This window comes from Rhinoderma darwinii, chromosome 1 (assembly GCF_050947455.1).
Source record: "Rhinoderma darwinii isolate aRhiDar2 chromosome 1, aRhiDar2.hap1, whole genome shotgun sequence".
Taxonomy (NCBI): Eukaryota; Metazoa; Chordata; class Amphibia; order Anura; family Rhinodermatidae; genus Rhinoderma; species Rhinoderma darwinii.
In genome coordinates this window covers 580,209,390-580,233,210 of record NC_134687.1, presented here as the reverse complement: position 1 = coordinate 580,233,210, position 23,821 = coordinate 580,209,390, and the positions used below count along the sequence as shown (strand labels likewise).

Genomic DNA, 23,821 nt, shown 5'->3' with positions numbered 1-23,821 from the left:
TGACAGATGAATTCCATTCTCATCTGTTTTATACAGTTTCTAGCTTCCGTACTTACTCTTGTTACAGATTTTAGCTGACAGACGAATTCCATTCTCATCTGTTTTAGACAGTTTCTAATTTCCGTACTTAATAGGGACACCAGTTCCCCATTGTCTAGTTATAAGTGGTCGCCTATAGGCAGACCCTAAGTTATGTAGGGGGTAGTTTTCCTGATAGGTGAATTTCTGGATTTACGATCCCCTAGTAAGCTTACACCCTTTTAACAGGTGCTTGCTCACCCATATGCCATACCTCAAACTCTCGTTTGCCGTGACTGTTTCCCATAGCCCTGCTATGATGGAGGGGACTCTTACCCTTCTCTCTCAGTTTTTATCTTCACTAACAAACACTATGGCTATTGGCTGTTAGGGAAAGTCCCACACTACCTTTCTCACCTATTTTATACAGTTACTTATCCCCTCAAAACCCTTTTAAACCTTCTTCTACTCTGGCCAGAGAATTAAATTCCTTTTATAACTAGCTTACTTTCTTCTTATTCACTTTAAACACCACTCAAGGAGATATCCTCCACACCATAACAGTAATATGACAAATATTCCTGATCCAAATAATAAGGCAAACGTAAAATCAAGCTGTTCATTTGACATGCCGGATTATCGGATTGCAGAAAATTCTGGAATTTTGAGCTGAAAATCAGTGCATGATAATCCCCGCAAGTACCTCAATGCTGTACACACATTTTCGGCATTTTTCCGGATTATCAGATTGCACAAAATTTTCGATTTCCGGGCTTAAATTTAGCCTATCATAATCCCCGTAGTCACCTGAAGCATGTACACATGTTTCTGGTAATTTGCCGGATTATCGGAAGTTTTTTCCAAAAACAATTTCCTTATTCTAAAATGCATTTGTGACACAAAACTGGGTTTCTACAACATTCATACAAATACTGCCATGGAGATCAGGCACTTTATCCTGAGGGTCGGATTACATATAGACTTGACCAGATTTTTACACTAAAAATACCCTCATGTGGCCCCTCTATTCCTCAGGAGTACTACCGGGAAGGTGACCTACCAGACAGGAAGGTGCAGAGCAGAGTTTGTAAGAATTAAGTCTTCTTACCTTGCTGCAGCTGTGGTCTGCCCGTTCCTTAGTCTGGAGAGTCGCCACTCTAGTCCCGGGAGATCCCCTAGGTGGGGTGCCGTCCTTCTGGTCAAGTCCCTGTTTCGGGCGCCAATTTCTGTGATCGCAATGAGGTCACGTTACGCCTTGATCTCCATGCAGGTTCAAATCAGGTGGGGGGGGTGCGAGCTCGGAGAAGCAAAGACACACTGAGACGTTTCTCAAGGCAAAAATACTTCTGACTTTATTTGCAGAGACACAGAGTTTATATAGTAAAAATATCATATAATTACGTGCAGACACATATACATTCTTGTGGTTTCTTTCCTCATTATTCTTATCTCTACGTACATTATTCTTATTCCTTACATCTAGTTTTTAATCCGGTGTTCTACCCATATCTATCTTGGCTGTACGCCCAGAAACAAACCATCCTGCAAACAAACCCCCTAGTTCCTGGTAGTACCCTCATAACATAATGAATTCGCAATTTCCAGTTTCTGCAGAACATCTGCAGATTATTACATTCCATAACCTTTCAATAATACCCAAAATATAGACTCGTTTATCCTTCTACCTTGAAGTAGTACATACATTACACTTATATCATTGATTATAGGTTGTTCTATACCATCACATACCCAACATATATTCTAATACATGTTCTTCTCTTCAGCATTGCACTCATTGAGGTCCCAGATACATTATACATATATTTATTCCATAACAAGGACGTGCCGGGCTGAGAAACAAGTCCTGCGTGATGCAGCAATTGAGGTTTTAACCAGCACACTGGTCCAATGCTTACAGCTTGTGGGTGGCCTCTCTTTTGCCGCCCCCACACAATGCTGAAGGCTGTCGCCAGAGACGAGCAGCTCATCCTGCCTCATGGTAGGTGCGGCCCTGTGCACCCGTCCTGGTGCCCCCCCCTACCTTCTCTCTTAGTTGCGCCCGGGGCACATGCCCCGCCTGCCCCCCCCTAGCTATGCCCATGCACACAGCCAAAGTGCCACACACAGTCCCCTGTAGATAGTGCCACACATAGCCCCCTGTAGATAGTGCCTCACACAGCCCCATGTAGATAGTGCCACACTCCCCCTTCCCGGATTCCCAATGGCGCTATCTATGGGGGGGTGGCGCTATCGTGAAATGGGGTGTGGCACTTTCTACATGGCCACCGTGGCACTATATAGGGGCACTATCTACAGGGGACACTGTGGTGCTATGTTCATGGGCACTATCTACATGGGCACTGTGTCACTATCTACAAGGGCACTAGCACTAGGGGCAGCTAAGGGGGCATTATACGGTAGGGGGCAGCTATGGGGGCATTATGCTGTATGGGGGAATTTGTTTGGGCATTATACTGCATGGGGCATCTGTATGGGCATTATACTGTATGGGAGAATCTGTGCGGGCATTATACTGTATGGGGGCATCTGTTTTGGCTTTATACTGTATGGGTGCATGTACGGGGCAGTATACTGTATGGTGGCAGCTATGGGGACATTATACTGTATGGTGGCAGTTAGAGGGCATTATACTGTTTGGGGGCAGCTATTTGGTATTATACTGTGTGGGAGGCACTATGGGATCCTGATACTGTGTGGGCTGAATCGGGTGTTTATGGGCAGGTATTCGGTGGGACTAGAGGCGTGGCTTCGGTTATCCCTCTTCGTGATACTTGAAAGTTGGGAGGTATGTCTGTAGATCGTGCCACACCCCCCCCCCTTTGGATAGTGCCACACTCTCCCCTTTTTAGATAGTCACACACAGCCCCCATGTAGATAGTGACACACAGCCAACTTGTAGATAGTGCCACACCCCCCTGTAGAAAGTGCCCAGGAGCTCTCTAAACAAATAAAAAAAAGTATACTCACCTAGCCCCGTTCCCACAAAGAATGGAGCTGCACAGCCTCCTCAGTCCTGCAGCTTATGAGGCGCTGAGATGGGATCCTTGCATAGGCCGGAGTGATTCAGTGACATAATCGCGCCGGCAGGCGCAAGGCTCCTGTCTTATAGGCTGCAGGCCTAAGGTGGCCTGTAGCCCAGTGTATGGCAGAGCAGAAAGCGGATAGTTTCCTGCTCCGCCTTAGTATTCAGATATATCTGAGGGGGCGGGGTTTGCCGGGACAGTAATTTGCCGGGATTGTCTCTGCAAGTATTGCACAATCCCGGCATATTTTGGACTGTTGGCAATTATATATATATATATATATATATATACATATACACACAGTATGTGTGTATATATATATATATATATATATGTATATATACCTACCTCCCAACTTTTGAATTTGGAAAAGAGGGAAAATTTTAAGCCACGCCCCCTAGCCACACCCAATATCTCGCATAATCACATCAAATCACGGCCAGATCCTTCTTCAAATAACAAGATCATATTCTCACTGCGGATCTCTAGACTTACAAAAAAAAAAAACTATGGATATCACCAATATTATGGGTCAGGTTATATCATCTATATGTTACTTTTCCTAACTTGGGTATAATATTTGCTCATCATGGCAGCAGCAGCGGCAGGACAAACCAAAAGGCTGAGAACAATGAAAGTCAAGAGGGAGACCCTGTGGTGGATGACTTTTCAATTGACAGGTAGCAGAGTTACATGATGGGGATTTTTTTTTTCAGTTGTGTAACTCTGCTACTGGTCAATGGAAAAATCATCCACCAGAGCCCCCTTGTAGATCGCTCCACACACAGCCCCCCCCCCCACCCGTAGATAGCTCCACACACAGCCCTTTGTAGATAGCTCCACACACAGCCCCCCTGTAGATAGCGCCACACACACAGTGCCTTGTAGATACAGTGAAGGAAATAAGTATTTGATCCCTTGCTGATTTTGTAAGTTTGCCCACTGTCAAAGACATGAACAGTCTAGAATTTTAAGGATAGGTTAATTTTACCAGTGAGAGATAGATTATATTTTAAAAAAAAACAGAAAATCGCATAGTCAAAATGATATATATTTATTTGCATTGTGCACAGAGAAATAAGTATTTGATCCCCTACCAACCATTAAGAGTTCAGCCTCCTCCAGACCAGTTACACGCTCCAAATCAACTTGGTGCCTGCATTAAAGACAGCTCTTACATGGTCACCTGTATAAAAGACTCCTGTCCACAGACTCAATTAATCAGTCCGACTCTAACCTCTACAACATGGGCAAGACCAAAGAGCTTTCTAAGGATGTCAGGGACAAGATCATAGAACTGCACAAGGCTGGAATGGGCTACAAAACCATAAGTAAGACGCTGGGTGAGAAGGAGACAACTGTTGGTGCAATAGTAAGAAAATGGAAGACATACAAAATGACTGTCAATCGACATCGATCTGGGGCTCCATGCAAAATCTCACCTCGTGGGGTATCCTTTATCCTGAGGAAGGTGAGAGCTCAGCCGAAAACTACACGGGGGAACTTGTTAATGATCTCAAGGCAGCTGGGACCACAGTCACCAAGAAAACCATTGGTAACACATTACGCCGTAATGGATTCAAATCCTGCAGTGCCCGCAAGGTCCCCCTGCTCAAGAAGGCACATGTACAGGCCCGTCTGAAGTTTGTAAATGAACATCTGGATGATTCTGAGAGTGATTGGGAGAAGGTGCTGTGGTCAGATGAGACTAAAATTGAGCTTTTTGGCATTAGCTCAACTTGCCGTGTTTGGAGGAAGAGAAATGCTGCCTATGACCCAAAGAACACCGTCCCCACTGTCAAGCATGGAGGTGGAAACATTATGTTTTGGGGGTGTTTCTCTGCTAAGGGCACAGGACTACTTCACCGCATCAATGGGAGAATGGATGGAGCCATGTACTGTCAAATCCTGAGTGACAACCTCCTTCCCTCCACCAGGACATTAAAAATGGCTCGTGGCTGGGTCTTCCAGCACGACAATGACCCGAAACATACAGCCAAGGCAACAAAGGAGTGGCTCAAAAAGAAGCACATTAAGGTCATGGAGTGGCCTAGCCAGTCTCCAGACCTTAATCCCATCGAAAACTTATGGAGGGAGCTGAAGATCCGAGTTGCCAAGCGACAGCCTCGAAATCTTAATGATTTACAGATGATCTGCAAAGAGGAGTGGGCCAAAATTCCATCTAACATGTGTGCAAACCTCATCATCAACTACAAAAAACGTCTGACTGCTCTACTTGCCAACAAGGGTTTTGCCACGGAGTGTTAAGTCTTGTTTGCCAAAGGGATCAAATACTTATTTCTCTGTGCAAAATGCAAATAAATATATATAATTTTGACAATGTTATTTTCGTTTTTTTTTCTTATATAATCTATCTCTCACTGGTAAAATTAACCTAGCCTAAAAATTCTAGACTGTTCATGTCTTTGACAGTGGGCAAACGTACAAAATCAGCAAGGGATCAAATACTTATTTTCTCCACTGTAGCTCCACACACAGCCCCTGTAGATAGTGCCCCACACAGCCACCTGTAGATAGCGCCACAGACAGCCCCCTGTAGCTAGCTCCACACACAGCCCCCTGTAGATAGCTCCACACACAGCCCCCCTGTAGAAAGCTCCACACACAGCCCCCCTGTAGATAGCGCCACACGCAGCCCCCTGTAGATAACGCCACACACAGCCCCCTGTAGATAGCGACGCACACACACACCCTGTAGATAGCTCCACACACAGCCCCCATGTAGATAGCTCCACACACAGCCCCCCTGTAGATAGCGCCACACACACAGCGCCCTGTAGATAGCTCCACACACAGCCCCTGTAGATAGCGCCACACACAGCCCCCTGTAGATAGCGCCACAGACAGCCCCCTGTAGCTAGCTCCACACACAGCCCCCTTGTAGATAGCGCCACACACAGCCCCCTGTAGATAACGCCACACAGCCCCCTGTAGATAGCGCTGCACACACACCCTGTAGATCGCTACACACACACAGCCCCCTGTAGATAGCTCCACACACAGCCCCTGAAGATAGTGCCACACACAGCCCCCTGTAGATAGCGCCACACACCGCCCCCTGTAGATAGGTCCACACACAGTCACCCTGTAGATATCACCACACACAGCCCCCTGTAGATATCACCACACACAGTCCCCCAGTAGATATCACCACACACAACCCCCCTGTAGGTAGCGCCACGCACACCCCCCTGTAAATAGCGCCACACATCCCCGCTGTAGATAGCTCCACACACACCACCCTGTAGATATCGCTACACACAGCCCCCTCTTGTACATAGCGCCACACACAGCCCCCCTTTTGTACATAGCGCCACACAACCCCCTCCCCCCTTGTACTTAGTGCCACACCACGCCCCTCCCCCCTTGTACATAGTGCCACACAACCCCCTCCCCCCTTGTACATAGTGCCACACAACCCCCTCCCCCCTTGTACATAGTGCCACACAACCCCCGTCCCCCCTTGTACATAGTGCCACACAACCCCCGTCCCCCCTTGTACATAGTTCTACACAACCCCCCTCCCCCTTGTCCATAGAGCCACACAACCCCCCTCCCCCTTATACCTTGTGCCACAATGCCGCCAGAGCGGAGAGTGGTAGAGGTAGCCTACTGCTGCCACTCTGTGCTCTGCCTTCACATCAGTCACCGTTAGGAAAAGGCAGGAGGTCTTGCAGCGGCGTTCTGACTGGTGTTGATGCCGGCCCGGGAGTGGACTGCAGTTTTTCACGTCCAAGATTCGCAACGCCCGTGTGAATCTAGCCTAAGAGAGTGAAACGTTGCTATGCTGTCTGATGCTTTGGTGACCATTTTTTACTTGAATGCTGCTTCTCAAACTATTTCTCGTTTATATATATATATATATATATATATATATGTATATATATATATATATAGATATATAAAATTTTGTCTCATGCGTACACAAGAGCTTGATTTAAATCGATCAGATGTCTTTGCAGGCATCAATGGCAACGTTGCGGCCTCTGGGTGCCATATTAGGGATTAGGCTGGGTACACACCACTGTGCGTTTTAGTTGCATTTTTAGCATGTTTTTTTGTTTTGGTATTATAAACTCCCATGTTCTCAATGGGAGTTCATCAACCAAAACAAAAACATGCATGCTAAAAACGATTTGAAGGGTTAAATAATCTCCAGGTTTTTGTAATTACCAAGGCCAGGGTGTTGTGCAGGAAAATAGAAAGTGAAACTTGGCATAGCAGTAGTGCTGTTCATGAGCAGCATAAAGAGAAGGTCAGTACTGCAGGACAATGGCGGAGCTCAGGATGTATGTGCACTACTGCGGGCTGCAAAGTGCAAGCAACTCCCTGCTTAGGTTTCCCTCATTCTTTGTGTAGAATTCCCCTATTGACTACAAAGTGCAGTGTAATATAAAAATCTAGCCTGCTGTATACCGCCTGCTCACAATGCACAATATCAGCTGAGCAGACAAAGGCAGGCAGTGTATCCGAGTCATAATTGAAAAGTCTTCTTTTTTTGTTTTGTTTTAGGGCACATGGACATCAAAGAGAGGGGGCTTCCACTTGTGACTCTCTCTGTTATCAGCCAGAGCTGCAAATAAAAATCAGCGCTAATGCCCTGTTCGCACAGTGCAGATTTGTGTTAGAGTATGCATGCATTTTTTAAGCCAAAAATAGGATTGGATCTACTACAGGAGACACTTTGAAGGGTTATCCTGGTTATAGAAATTGATGGCCTAGCCTCAATGAGGGTCCAGCTCTCATGAGCGCTGCATCCTTTTCATTGTTTACATGGTTCTTCTTTCTGTTTGTATCTGCATGCGCCGTTACATTTGTAGCAGCCAGGTATTGCACCACTGTCCCATTCACTTGAACGTAAAACCGCTGCGGAAAAAAAACACGTTTTTGCACAGCGAAAACGCACTATTTGCTGTGGATTTCTGTGACTGAATTTTCTGTGTTTTTTGAGATTCCGCTTATGATTTTCTGTTGCGGAACTTCTGCGACGTATCTTGATTTGTGGGAACATACCCTTAGGCCTCATGCACACGACCGTAGCCCTGTGCACGGCCGTGATTTTCGGGTCGGCCGGCCGGCCGCGGAGTGACTCCCGCGAGCCGCCCGTGCACATGGTGCATTATTTCCTATGAGCCTGGACCGCAGAACACGGCCGTAATAAGACATGTCCGTTCTTTCTGCGGTCCAGGCTCCTGGGCCATGCACGGTGGAAACCACGGTCGTGTGCATGGCCCCATAGGAATGAATGGGGCCGCAATTCTCCCGTGGATTTTCAGAGGAATTGTTCGTGTGCATGGGGCCTTAGACACTTCTCCCTTCCTTACGCCACCTCATTACTGATGCCCTTTACACCAATATTTTGCACGTTTGCGGCATTAATAAATCTGGCGCATTTTATGATGCCTCTTAGCCACACCCATTTTTCTAGACCCTTTTTATAAACTATTGAAGGAAGTGTAAAGCACTTTTGGGTACTGTATGGTAATGTTTGAGGTTTTATATGGAATGTTTTTTGAGGTATTATGTGGCTATTTTCAGATACTTTATTACATTATTTGGTGTAAGATGTGACCATATAATTTGGGCACAGCATGGTAGTGTTATGGGAGCATTTCTGATTATTTTGGCACTATATATCTGTTATTTGAGCACTGGGTGGCAAAATTATTTGGATGCTGTTTAACAGTTTTGGGGGAGGGGGTCTGCACCGGTTGGCACTGCTTATAACAAACGTTATTTCACCACAGATGTAAGGTATTGCTTCACTGCAGGGAAAATTCATGCATAAATACCAGTAAACAGTCATGTCACGAAACCACCTAAAACAAACGCCCCAAAAAAGTCCATAGGTGTGTGTTCACACGTTCAGATCCTAGTGCGATATGACCGCAATGGGTTAATACACCCTCGGAATGCTAAGGAGAGGTGCCGTTCTCCCGCATAGAATTCAATCGGGGGGGGGGGGGGGGACGACACGCTAAATAAATAAACAGTGATTGCGGCTCATACGCTCCCGCACTGTAAACAGACAGCATGGGAGACATAACAAAAACTGGTGCAAGGAAAAAGTGGCGTAGTTGCCCATGGCAACCAATCAGATTGCTGTTTTCATTTTCCAAAAGGCATATGAAAAATCAGAGTTGGAATCTGATTGGGCGCCATGGGCAACTACTCTCCACATTTCGTTTGCATTCGTTTTGATATATCTTCAGAGATGTCCCGGACTTCGTTACGTTCTGTCACATATATATGTATGCAGCATGCTGTACAGTCCTCCGACCACCAAGTGGCGCTGTAAATGCAAACGGTCTTCCCCTGTGTTCAATGATTCTGGCAGTGGACCTCCGTCCTGCAGATGGTGCTGTCTGGTTAGCGTCCTGTTTTGGTTGTTGACAAGGGGGCGGAGCAGGGGTTTGCGATCGGGCCCGGAGAGGGCTGCTCGACTACCGAGCTCCGTAGCGGAACAGTGTTTACAACACTATGTGGGACGGCTTTGATAGGGCCCCTGGAGGCGGTAGAGGCAGAGGTCGCGGTTTGGGGACAGGGACCGGTAGAGGACGCGGACGAGAAGCTGACACCGCATCAAGCTTCCGGGGGCAGAACAACGGAGAGGAATCCGGGAAAATCACCTCAGCGCAGAGGCCGGGAGGACTCCAGCAACAAGAACCTCTACGGCCGCCTCTCAGCAGTCCACCCCTGGGAAGTAACATCACATCAGCAGGTACTTGAGCATAACAATACCCCCCCCCACCCACATACATAGTACTATTGCCCCCATCATCCCACGCTCCTATACGTAGTACCACTGCCTCCATCATCCCACACTCATATATAGTACTACTGCCACCATCATCCCACACTCCTATACATAGCACCACTGCCTCCATCATCCCATACTCGTGTGTGTGTGTGTGTGTGTGTGTGTATATATATATATATATATATATATATATGTACTCCAATTGTAGACAGCTTGAGAAAGGCTCTTTGACGGACCGAAACGTCGCTGCTCACTTGAGGTGAATAAATCCACCCTTTTTCATCAATCTTGAAGTCCTGGTGCCGTTACGTCTTCCTATGGTTTGTGTGTGTGTATGTATGTATGTATGTATATATATATATATATATATATATATATATATATATATATATATGTTTTAGTACTACTGTCTCGATCATCCCACACTCGTATACATAGTACCGCTGCCTCCATCATCCCTGCCGCTATCCCATACATAGTAACGCTGCCTCCGTCATCCCTATCCCATACATAGTACCGCTGCCTCCGTCATCCCTCCCCCTATCCCATACATAGTACCGCTGCCTCCGTCATCCCTCCCCCTATCCCATACGTAGTACCGCTGCCTCCGTCATCCCTCCCCCTATCCCATACGTAGTACCGCTGCCTCCGTCATCCCTCCCCCTATCCCATACGTAGTACCGCTGCCTCCGTCATCCCTCCCCCTATCCCATACGTAGTACCGCTGCCTCCGTCATCCCTCCCCCTATCCCATACGTAGTACCGCTGCCTCCGTCATCCCTCCCCCTATCCCATACGTAGTACCGCTGCCTCCGTCATCCCTCCCCCTATCCCATACGTAGTACCGCTGCCTCCGTCATCCCTCCCCCTATCCCATACGTAGTACCGCTGCCTCCGTCATCCCTCCCCCTATCCCATACGTAGTACCGCTGCCTCCGTCATCCCTCCCCCTACTCCATACACAGTACTGCTGCCTCCGTCATCTCTCTTGCTATGCAATACACAGTACTGCTGCCTCCGTCATCCCTCTTGCTATCGCATACATAGTATTGCTGCCTCCGTCATCCCTCCCCCTATCCCGTACACAGTGCCACTGCCTCCGTCATCCCTCCCCCTATCCCGTACACAGTGCCACTGCCTCCATCATCCCTCCCCCTATCCTGTACACAGTGCCACTGCCTCTGTCATCCCTCCCCCTATCCTGTACACAGTGCCACTGCCTCCGTCATCCCTCCCCCTATCCTGTACACAGTGCCACTGCCTATGTCATCCCTCCCCCTATCCTGTACACAGTGCCACTGCCTCCGTCATCCCTATCCCGTACACAGTGCCACTGCCTCCGTCATCTCTCCCCCTATCCGGTACACAGTACCACTGCCTAAGTCATCCCTCCCCTATCCCGTACACCGTACAACTGGTCTCCGTCATCCCTCCCCTATCCCGTACACAGTGCCACTGCCTCCGTCATCCCTCCCCCTATCCTGTACACAGTGCCACTGCCTCCATCATCCCTCCCCCTATCCTGTACACAGTGCCACTGCCTCCGTCATCCCTCCCCTATCCCGTACACAGTACCACTGCCTCAGTCATCCCTCCCCTATCCCGTACACAGTGCCAGTGCCTCCGTCATCCCTCCCCCTATCCCGTACACAGTGCCACTGCCTCCGTCATCCCTATCCCGTACACAGTGCCACTGCCTCCTTCATCCCTATCCCGCACACAGTGCCACTGCCTTCGTCATCCCTATCCCGTATACAGTGCCACTGCCTCCGTCTTCCCTATCCCGTACACAGTGCCACTGCCTCCGTCTTCCCTATCCCGCACACAGTGCCACTGCCTTCGTCATCCCTATCCCGTACACAGTGCCACTGCCTTCGTCATCCCTATCCCGTACACAGTGCCACTGCCTCCGTCTTCCCTATCCCGTACACAGTGCCACTGCCTCCGTCTTCCCTATCCCGTACACAGTGCCACTGCCTCCGTCTTCCCTATCCCGTACACAGTGCCACTGCCTCCGTCTTCCCTATCCCGTACACAGTGCCACTGCCTCCGTCTTCCCTATCCCGTACACAGTGCCACTGCCTCCGTCTTCCCTATCCCGTACACCGTGCCACTGCCTCCGTCATCCCTATCCCGTACACCGTGCCACTGCCTCCGTCATCCCTATCCCGTACACAGTGCCACTGCCTCCGTCATCCCTATCCCGTACACAGTGCCACTGCCTCCGTCATCCCTATCCCGTACACCGTGCCACTGCCTCCGTCATCCCTATCCCGTACACAGTGCCACTGCCTCCGTCATCCCTATCCCGTACACAGTGCCACTGCCTCCGTCATCCCTATCCCGTACACAGTGCCACTGCCTCCGTCATCCCTATCCCGTACACAGTGCCACTGCCTCCGTCATCCCTATCCCGTACACAGTGCCACTGCCTCCGTCATCCCTATCCCGTACACAGTGCCACTGCCTCCGTCATCCCTATCCCGTACACAGTGCCACTGCCTCCGTCATCCCTATCCGGTACACAGTGCCACTGCCTCCGTCACCCCTCCCCCTATCCCGCACACAGTGCCACTGCCTCCGTCACCCCTCCCCCTATCCCGCACACAGTGCCACTGCCTCAGTCATCCCTCCCCCTATCCCGTACACAGTGCCACTGTCTCCGTCATCCCTCCCCCTATCCCGTACACAGTGCCACTGCCTCCGTCATCCCTCCCCCTATCCCGTACACAGTGCCACTGCCTCCGTCATCCCTATCCTGTACACAGTGCCACTGTCTCCGTCATCCCTCCCCCTATCTTGTACCACTATACTATCACTCCTCTCATTATCAGATGTACATAGTATCGGTGACAATATCTCGGTCTAGTACCCTATACACAGTAACACTGACTTGATAACTTCTATTGCTGCTGTAATGACAAAAACGCCTCCACCTGTATGACGTATAGGTCTGTCTGTGGTACAACAACACCGTGTCGCAGTCTTTAAAGTGTATGTCCAGCCGCAGCAGCTTCCACCGTAATAACCACTGAATCCCCGGGGTTTGTGAAGCCAGATGACGGCGATTAGCTGCTCACCAGGCCGGCTTTACTTTGAAAGGGGCTGTCTTAATGAGATGACCCCTCTAAATGCATCGGAGCGCCTGTACATAAAGTCACCAGTCGCGTATGATACAGTTTTCAGCCCCCGGATGTAAAAAATGTTTCTATTCGTAAACGAGGGGGGAAATTGAAACACAAAGATTGAGATTTATCAAAGCAAACGTGCAAAATATTTGGAGGAAAATGTGACTTTTACCACACTTGCGACAGTATAGCTGTATCTGTCTAATACCTGCATCTATTAAGTGATACGATTCGCCTTGTCCGCTAAAAAGCTGTTTTGACGGAGGAAGTAGGTTTAACCCCTTCAGGACCAGGCCAATTTCTTCAAATCTGACGTGTCAGGGTATGTGCACACACACTAATTACGTCCGTAATTTACGGACGTATTTCGGCCGCAAGTACCGGACCGAACACAGTGCAGGGAGCCGGGCTCCAAGCATCATACTTATGTACGACGCTAGGAGTCCCTGCCTCGCTGCAGGACAACTGTCCCGTACTGAAAACATGATTACAGTAAGGGACAGTTGTCCTGCAGCGAGGCAGAGACTCCTAGCATCGTACATAAGTATGATGCTAGGAGCCCGGCTCCCTGCACTGAGTTCGGTCCGGAACTTGCGGCCGAAATACGTCCGTAAATTACGGACGTAATTAGTGTGTGTGCACATACCCTAACTTTATGTGGTAATCACTTTGGAATGCTTTTATTTTAAAAAAAAAACGATTCTGAGATTGTTTTCTTGTGACATATATTCAGTGTTTATTTGTGGAAAAACACCTACATTTAGAGAAATTTTTAAAGAATTAGCATTTTTCTAAATTGAAATGTATTTGCTTGTAAGATAGATAGTAATGCCACACAAAAGAGTTACTAGTTCACATATCCCATATGTCTACTTTGTTTGCATAGGTTTTTAAAAAAAATTATTTTACTTCTAGGACGTTTCAAGGTTTAGAACTTTAGCAGCAATTTCTGACATTTTTGAGACCATTTTTAAAAAAAGCCTTTTTTTTAGGGACCAGTTCAGTTCTGAAGTGGCTTTTTGTGAACTTTTTACTAGAAACCCCCATAAATCACCCCATTTTAAAAACTGCGCCCCTCAAAGTATTCAAAACCGCATTTAGAAAGTTTCTTAACCCTTTAGGCATTTCACAGGAATTAAAGGGAAGGTGTCACGAAATTTTTTTTATATATAATATTGCTTTTAGTATGTTATCAAAATAAATTTATTTTATTTGTGTTGTTGTGTTGTACTTTTTTTTCTTACTTTTACTTCTCTATGGGGGCTGCAATTTTCTTTTTTCATCTCTGTAACTGTCCATTAACGACACATACAGAGATGGAATACGGCACATACATCCCCATAGAGAATGCGAACGTGAGCCGTTCCATTCACTATAGCATACGCAGTCTGTGTGGGAACGGAGCATGCGCCGCTCCCACACAGACCAAAACGAAGGTCTTCAGTCGAGCGACATCCGGCGCCATTTTCATGTGGACCGGAAGCCGCGGCCAGACAGTAAGATGACTACTTCCGGTCGCGGCTTCCGGCCATATGCGAAGGCGCAAGGAATAGGAGCGGAGGCGGCAGGAGCAGGTAAGTTATGTTTGTGTATGTGATGTGTGTATTATGGTCGTGTTATACTGTGTGATTACCACTGTATCTAATCCTCCTACACTGTGCATTCGCTCAGAAAATGGCGGCACACAGTGTAGGAGGTTTGACGATTCGAACCCCTCCTCCTGGCACTAGCCAGAATAAGGGAGGGGGGATTGTGTGAGCACACTAGAGCGAGTGTGTCTACCCCAAATTTGCAGCATAAAGCAATGAGGTTGCTTTACCACATTGCCAATGCTGCAATTTTGGGAATTGCTCCCTCTAGTGACCAGCACATGGAAATGTTATAAATTAGAATCTAATTTATATTTCCTGACTTGTGAAAAAATTAAAATAATGTGTAATCATATATACTAACTGTTTGTGAAAAAAAAAAAAAATTCTAGCGACACATTCCCTTTAAAGAAAAGTTGAGCTGAAGTTTACAAATTTAATTTATTATTTTAATTCATTTTTGATCCATTATTTTTCCTGTAACACAGAAGATTTTACAAGAGAAACGCAACTCTGCAGTTTATAGAAATATCCCACATGTGGCCCTAGTGTCCTAATGGACTGAAGCACCGGCCTCAGAAGCAAACGAGCATCTAGTGGATTTTGGGGCCTTCTTTTTATTAGACTATATTTTAGGCACGATGTCAGGTTTGAAGAGGTCTTGTGATGCCAAAACACCCCCAAAAAAGACACCATTTGAGAGACTACACCCACAAGGGAATTCTCTTAGGGTATAGTGAGCATTTTAGCCCCACAGTTTATTTGCTTAAATTTCTTGGAATTAGGCCGTAACAATAAGTCTAAGTTTTTTTCACACAAAAAGTCGTTTTAGCTTAGATCTTTGCATTTTCATAAAGAAGAAAAAGCACAGAAAAATTTGTAAAGCAATTATTCCTGAGTACGGAAATACCATAAACTGCTGTTTGGGTACACAGTATGGCTCAGAAGGAAGGAGCGTTGTTTGGCTTTTAGAGCTCAAATTTTGCTAGAATGGTTTTTGGGTGCTGTGTCCCATTTGCAAAGCCCCTGAGGGACAAAAACAGTGGAGACCCTCCCCCCCCCCCAAAGTGATTCCACTAGGGAAACTACACCCCTCAAGGAATCTAATTCGGAGCATAGCGAGTATTTAAACACCACAGGTTTTTTGCAAAATGTATTGGAATTTGCCTGTAAAAAAAAAAAATTACACGTTTTTCCACTTATTGTAGAATTGTTTCATTTTCACAGGAGTTAAAAGAGAAAAAGAACCCTAACATTTGTAAAGCAACTTCTCCCGAGTACGGCAATTCCCCATATGTGTTCAGAAACTGCTTTTTGGACACACGGCAGGGCTCAGAATGGCAGGAGCGCTGTTAGGCATTTTTAGATTTTTATGGATTAGTTTTTGGGTGCCATGTCGCATTTTCAGAGAGCCTGAGGTACCAGTACAGGGGAAACCCCTTAAAAGTGACTTCATTTTGGAAACTACTCCCCTCAGTGCATTCATTTAGGGGTTAGTGAACATTTTGACCCCACAGGTTTTTCATAGATTTTATTAGGCAATGAAACTATGTTGCATTGGCTTCCAATTTTTCACTTTTAGAAGGGGTAGTAATAGGAGAGAAAAAAAACAACACAATTTGTTACTCCATCTCGCCCGAGTACGACAATACCCCATGTGTGGCTGTAAACAGCTGTTTGGGCACAAGGCAGGGCTCAGAAGGGAAGGTGCGCCATTTGGCTTTTGGAGAGCATATTTTGCTGGATTGGTGTTCGGGCACCATGTCGTATTTGCAAAGCCCCTGAGGGACCAAAACAGTGGAAAACTCTGACAAGTGACCACATTTTGGAAGCTACACCCCTCAAGGCATTTATCATTTGCCTGGACATACGGCAGGGCTCTGAAGTGAAAGCGTGCCATGCGCATTTGAGGTCTAACTTGTGATTTTCACAGAATTGGCACACAATTATAGGGCTTTGAAGCCAAATAAATCTGCTGTGAATGGTCAGTGAAGGAAGGTATGGCAGGCATGTTGCCAGACAGTGAAGAAAGCGATGCCAGGGTGAGCAGGTGAGAGGTGCCAGAGCATCGGGTTAGCAATGGAGAAAGGAACGGCAAGGTATGCAGGTGGGCAACGTGCTATGGCAAGGAATTTGTTTGGATGGCAGGGCACTGCTAGAGGGCATTGGCTGTCTGCTTCATAGAATTTGTGCAGTGTGCTTTTGTATAAGATTGGGGCTAGATTTTTGTAGTGAGCGATAAATAGCGGTCTATAGGAATGCATAAACTTGAAAATCTCTAAAACCGCTCCAGACAAGTCTGTAGCTCTGAAATCCCAGCATGTAGCGATGCCAAAAAAAGAAATCGCTTGAAATCTCTTGATTGGAGCGATTGTGCAGAGATTTTCAAGCTACTCAATGCATTCCTATGGACAGTGATTTACAACAGTGTTTCTAGTTTTCTTTGGTTTGTAGTGAGGTAAATACTCGGTGTGTAGCCCTCGTCTAATGCATTCCTATGCACAGTGATTTATCGCTCACTACAAAAGAAAAAGGCTAGGACTAACTCCAGCCTAAGGCAGGTAATAGTGAATGTGGTTGCTTTGCGAACCCCAAGTTGCCGCAACTCCACAGTCGCAAGGAATTGATACTCGCTGGACTGTGGTATCGTGGCAGCTTGTGGGTTGCTAAGTGATCAAATTCACTTTTATTACCTGCGATGCAGACCGTGAGACACAACAGTCTCTGCCCGTGTGACCGGTGTCGCGGCAAAAGTCGCCATGGCCTTAATGATCAGTGGGCAGGAGAATGTCTCATGTCTTGTTACAAATATATAAAACCCATTATTAAGAGGTTTCTCTGTACCTGTTACATAAAATGTTTAAATTGAGCTTCTCGTTTTCTTCGTAGCCAAAATAAATCAGAAAAAGGCTCAGATATCTATCGAGACGAGCTCAATGGCGGTGTCTAAGGGTCAACCTCCAGATTCCAGGACCGTGATCTCCAAACTGTCTGCAAACGCAGCAGAGTTTTATCCTTCCGGATATTTTGCAGATGGCAATGTAAGTGTGATATTACATGTCTGTGGTTTCTGCTTGTATTTATTTATTCTTCATATGTTACTTTTATATGGGGGATATCTGGTTTATAAAAAAAACAAGTAATGGCTTCCATGAGGAATGCCCCGCATTAAAAATGTATTGTAATTGTTGCAGATCCCTCGTGGAACATCTGACTTTTCCCTGATCTGCTGTCATCTGACATTTCTGTGCCTTTTTGGCTCCTAAATTTTACTTATTTCCAAGATATAGTGACCCTCCCTAATGCGATGTTCTCCTGTTTAACCATTGCAGCAGCATCAATTGGAGTCGTTGCATTAGGGTGTTTGATAGGTGCAATATTTTAAGGTAGGATTGTATCTATAAATATCTGCTGATCTACTAAAGTCTGTGGTAAAGCAGTCTTGGTATTGGGGCTCTTTTACATGGGTCAATGATACGAACGTTTGTTCCCGATCATTGCCCTGTGTAAACAGGGCAACGATCAGCAGATGAATGGGAAAACACTCGATCATCGTCTGATTGCATCGTCTATGTGGCTAAAAAAATAATCGCTAGTTGGCATCACATTTTCCTGTGTAAACAGGTCGATGTGCTGCCGACATGATGCAAATGCATGGGGATGAGATCATAGTAATGATCGTTCATCCCCATACGATCATTGCTTTGTTTTATTGGGGGCATAGAGCGGCGATCGACAAGCTGTATTGTCGATCGATGCCTGTTTTAGTGACCGCCCCATAGTGTTTTTACGGCGGCCACTAACGGGCTTTATTCCGATGCAATAGCATTTTTACGGTGCTGCATCAAAATAAATAAACAGAGCAGGTAGCCGTTAAATCTCCCTGCTCTCCGCTACCAGAGGTAGCTGAGGGCTGGGTGCATCCCTTCTCTAACGGGTGAGATCGATATAAGTATCGATCTCACCCGTTTAACCCCTCAGATGGGGTGCTCAATAGCGAGCGCCGCATCTGAGTGGTTTTGGAGAGAGGGAGGGAGCTCCCTCTTATCCCACTGACACCCGGCGATAAGATCGTCAAGTGTCTGTGGCTCCGATGGCAGCCGGGGGCCTAATAAAGGCCCCCAGGTCTGCTTGTAGAGAATGCCTGCTAGGTCATGCCAGAGGCATGACCTAGCAGATGCCGGTTTGTTTTAAACGGACAGGCAGTAATAGACTGCAATACAAAAGTATTGCAGTGTATTATAATAGCCATCGGTGGATCGCATATTAAAGACCCCTAGTGGGACTAGTAAAAAAGTGAAAAAAAAGTTTAATAAAGTTAATTTAAAAAATCTCATCACCTCGGCACCCGGGGATAAGATCGCCGAGTGTCTGTGTCTCCAATGGCAGCCAGGGGCCTAATAAAGGCCCCCAGGTCTGCCTGTAGAGTATGCCTGCTTGGTCATGCCAGAGGCACGGCCTAGCAGATGCCTGTCCGTTTTACACGAACAGGCACTAATACACTGCAATACAGAAGTATTGCAGTGTATTATAAATGTGATTGTAGGATCGCATAGTGAAGTCCCCTAGTGGGACTAGTAAAAAAGTAAAAAAAAAAAAGTTTAATAAAAAGTAAAAGAAAGAGAAAAACCCACTTTTTCCCCTTACAAACTGATTATTATTAAAAAATAAACAGATATTATATTATTACAGATATTTAGTATTGCTGCGTCCGTAACAACCCCGACTATAAACGTATTACATAATTTAACCCGCACGGTGAACGCCATAGAAAATAAAATAAAAAACAATGCAAAAATTGCTGTTTTCTTTTAATCCTGCCTTAAAAAAAAATTTGATAAAGTGATCAAAAAGTCGCATCTACTCCAAAATGGTACCAATAAAACTACAAGTCGTCCCACAAAAAAAAAACACCCTCATACAACCGCATCGTCAAACAAACAAAAAAGTTATGGCTCTTCATTCATTCATCAATATGGAGACGCAAAAACAAATCATTTTGAAAAAAAATAAAAGGGTTTTTACTGATTAAAAGAAGTAAAACATACAAAATTTATGTAAATGTGGTATCGTTGCAATCGCAGCAACCCGCTGAATAAAGTTATTGTGTTATTTATACCACACGGTAAACGGCGAAAATTTAGGACGCCAAAAAGTGTGGTGAAATTGCTGGTTTTTTTTCTATTCCCCCCCCCCCCCCAAAAAAAAAGTTCATAAGTTCATCAATAAATTCTATGTAGCCCAAAATGGTGCTAATAAAAATTACAACTTGTCCCGCAAAAACCAAGACCTTATACAGCTTTGTCTACGCAAAAATGAAAAAGTTATAGCTCTTTGAATGAGACGATGGAAAAATGGAAATATCTTGTACATTAACCCCTTAATGACCGGCCTATTTTAGACCTTAATGACCAAGCCATTTTTTAAGTTTTTCCATCGTCGCATTCTAAGAGCTATAACTTTATTTATTGCGTCGACATAGCTGTATAAGGTCTTGTTTTTTGCGGGACAAGTTTTATTTTTTAATAGCACCATTTTGAGGTACATATAATTTATTGATTAACTTTTTGGGGGGGGGGGGGAATAGAAAAAAAACAGAAATTTCGCCACTCTTTTTTGCGTCTTAAATCTACGCCGTTTACCGTGTGATATAAATAACACAATAACTTTATTCAGCGGGTTGTTACGATTGCAACGATACCAGATTTGTATCGTTTTTGTATGTTTTACTACTTTTACACAGTAAAAACGCTTTTTTTTCAAAATTATTTGTTTTTGTGTCTCCATATTTGAAGAGCCGTAAAGTTTTTTTTTTTTTTTTATTGTTCCGCCGATGCGGTTGTATGAGGGCTTTTTTTTTTGCGGGAAGACTTGTAGTTTTTATTGGTACCATTTTGGAGTAGATGCGACTTTTTGATCACTTTTTATCACATTTTGTTTGTCAGGATTCACAGAAAACAGCAATTTTTCCATAGTTTTGTATTAATTTTTTTACGGCGTTCACCGTGCAGGTTAAATAATGTAATAGATTTATAGTCGGGGTCGTTACGGATGCGGCGATACCAAATATGTGTAACTTTTTTACTTTATTTTGGTTTTTTTAATAGTAAAGCATTTTGTAAGGGGAAAAGCTGGGTTTTTCATTTTTTTGTAACTTTTTTTTAAAATTTACTTTATTTTTTACTTTTTTACTAGTCCCACTAGAGACTATAATATGCGATTCTGCGATCGCTATTATAATACACTGCAATACTTTTGTACTGCAGTGTATTACTGCCTGTCCGTCTAAAACGGACAGGCATCTGCTAGGTCATGCCTCCGGCATGATCTATCAGGCATTCGCTCCAGGCAGACCTGGGGGCCTTTATTAGGCCGGGTGTCGGTGGGGGAGAGAGGGAGCTCCCTCCCTCTCTCCAAAACCACTCAGATGCGGTGCTCGCTATTGTGCACCGCATCTGAGGGGTTAAACGGGTGAGATCGATACTAATATCGATCTCACCCGGCAGAGCAGGGACGCCCCCAGCCCTCAGCTACGTCTGGTAGCTGAGAGCAGGGAGATTTGACGCTCCCTGCTCTGTTTACTTTATTCCTGATGCAGTGCCGTAAAAAGGCTTATGCATCAGAATAAAGCCCGTTAGTGGCTGCCGTGAAAAGGCGTATTAGCGGTCACTAACGGGTTAGGGCCTAAAATAGGCTGGTCATTACGGGGTTAAGTCTGTTTTATTGTGTTTGTATGTGATAAATATGTGTATGATTCTAAATTGTAGTATGTGATTCTCCTAGTCCTTTGAGGAGGATAATGCAGGCTTTTCGGCTGTCCCGGATATAACGCTGGCAGGGTACGTCCAGGACATACTGAACCATTTAACTGAAGAGCCGGGTAGCTTTGAGGCTGAAATTGGGCAATTTATAGATGTAGTGAACAGCTGGGTCACTACTGAAGAATCCCTACAGGAACTTGTGGAACTTATCTACAAACAGGTATGTGACAGGTGGTAAGAATGAGGCGGACTGTATTTTGGCATCTCCTAAGTTATAAAGGGTTACATTATCCCCTCATTTTTAAGGGCATTTGATGGTAGGTCCAAGAACCAACTGTGTGAAATGAGGGAATGGAATGTTTCCCAGCTCCCCTGAGCGGTCTTTCACTCCAATTTTTGGTAATTAAAGAGGCTCTGTCACCAGATTTTGCAACCCCTATCTCCTATTGCAGCAGATCGGCGCTGCAATGTAGATTACAGTAACGTTTTTATTTTTAAAAAACGAGCATTTTTGGCCAAGTTATGACCATTTTTGTATTTATGCAAATGAGGCTTGCAAAAGTACAACTGGGTGTGTTGAAAAGTAAAAGTCCAAGTGGGCGTGTATTATGTGCGTACATCGGGGCGTTTTTACTACTTTTACTAGCTGGGCGTTCTGACGAGAAGTATCATCCACTTCTCTTCAGAACGCCCAGCTTCTGGCAGTGCAGACACAGCCATGTTCTCGAGAGATCACGCGGTGACGTCACTCACAGGTCCTGCATCGTGTCAGACGAGCGAGGACACCGGCACCAGAGGCTACAGTTGATTCTGCAGCAGCATCAGCGTTTGCAGGTAAGTCGATGTAGCTACTTACCTGCTGATGCTGCTGCAGAATCAACTGTAGCCTCTGGTGCCGATGTGTCCTCGCTCGTCCGACACGATGCAGGACCTGTGAGTGACGACACAGCGTGATCTCTCGAGAACACGCTGTGTCTGCACTGCCAGAAGCTGGGCGTTCTGAAGAGAAGTGGATGTTACTTCTCATCAGAGCGCCCAGCTAGTAAAAACGCCCCGATGTACGCACATAATACACGCCCACTTGGACTTTTACTTTAAACACACCCACTTGGACTTTTGCGAGCCTCATTTGCATAAATACAAAAATGGTCATAACTTGGCCAAAAATGCTTGTTTTTTAAAAATAAAAACGTTACTGTAATCTACATTGCAGCGCCTATCTGCTGCAATAGCAGATAGGGGCTGCAAAATCTGGTGACAGAGCCTCTTTAAGGATGGACTTGAGAACACAACTCTGAAACACAAGGGTCTATTCCCAAAGATCACTGGGGGGATATAATAGCGTCACCAAGTGTTTTGTCTATTAATGTGGCGCAAAGAAGATCTCAACTCTTTTTGATACACAGGGTATATAGGACCCCCTGGGTTCTGAAATGCATGGGGGTTAGAACAGATGCCAAGTGTCCTCGGTGTCCGGAGGAGAATGCGGCCATTTTTCACATGTTCTGGTCTTGCGGGGTTCTGGGGAACCTATGGGGGAGATGTCAGATTTAGTGGGGTGTGTGTATGAGATGCGGATTCCAATAGACCCAATAGTGATGCTTCTGGGATATGTTGGAGATTTGGAGGGGGATCGGCTGGAATGTTTGGTCATTGCTAAAATGTTGTACCAAGTCAGGAAGGGAATAGCCAAACATTGGCTAGATGCAGAACCGCCTTCGATGCAGGAAATTATTGGTACAATAAATGACAAGGATTTGATGGAGTATAAAATATACTCAGAGGGGGGCTATTAAGAAATATGAGAAACAATGGGCTAGGTGGATTAACCACTCTGGATTGGCATCAGCGGAACTCCTGACAACTTGCTGGTTTCTTCCAGAGTAAACTGGAGGGAAGGACCGGTGTAGGCACTAAAGACTAGGAGGGTAATACGCAGGTACTAGGCAATGCAGTTTCTCTGCATGGGCGGAGATGGTATACAGGGACTAGTGGGGGACTGGCAACAGAGGGTATGGAGTGGGAAATCTTGCAAGGTTATTTTTTTTTTTTAAATGTGTGAATACGGAATGCCTATGATAGAAATAGGAGAGGGGATGGCCCGGAATGGCCAGTAACAGGTTATAACCTACTGAAAGCATTTGACATATGGATGGCTATGAGGGGGGGGGGGGGGTTGGGTATGGGTGTATTTGTTGCATTGGAAATACATGCTGGATTTCTGATGTAATAACTTTCTTGCATTTTATGATGACCTGTAATGCTGTTGTTACTGAGTAAACTTGAACTGATTTTTTTTTTATTTTTTTTTATAAAAACTCTCAAGCGCAAGTGTGCATGCAGCCTTAAAGCGTGGCTAAACTTTCCCCCCCCCAAAAATTTTTCAACTGCTATTATGTCCCTGAATACATTACTCCTAGCAATTTTTTTCCCTTCAAAGTACCTTTTTTGCAGCTTTTTTTCTTGTGAAACCGTCCACATCTATTTTCTCCCACTTCCA

At 45.6% G+C, this 23,821-nt stretch overlaps 1 protein-coding gene across 2 annotated transcripts in view; it reads left to right on the top strand.

The window, feature by feature from the left end:
* The first annotated feature begins 9,413 nt into the window (after window positions 1-9,413).
* Window positions 9,414-23,821, top strand: part of PAIP1 (poly(A) binding protein interacting protein 1) — a 29,961-nt gene continuing 15,553 nt past the window's right edge. The window contains exons 1-3 of one of the 2 annotated variants that reach the window (XM_075839662.1): window positions 9,414-9,804; window positions 17,450-17,601; window positions 21,344-21,541. In XM_075839662.1, coding sequence (XP_075695777.1) covers window positions 9,564-9,804; window positions 17,450-17,601; window positions 21,344-21,541 — 591 coding nt within the window. In that variant the 5' untranslated portion in view covers window positions 9,414-9,563. The remainder of the gene's footprint in view (window positions 9,805-17,449; window positions 17,602-21,343; window positions 21,542-23,821) is intronic. The other variant, XM_075839653.1, reaches the window with a different exon arrangement.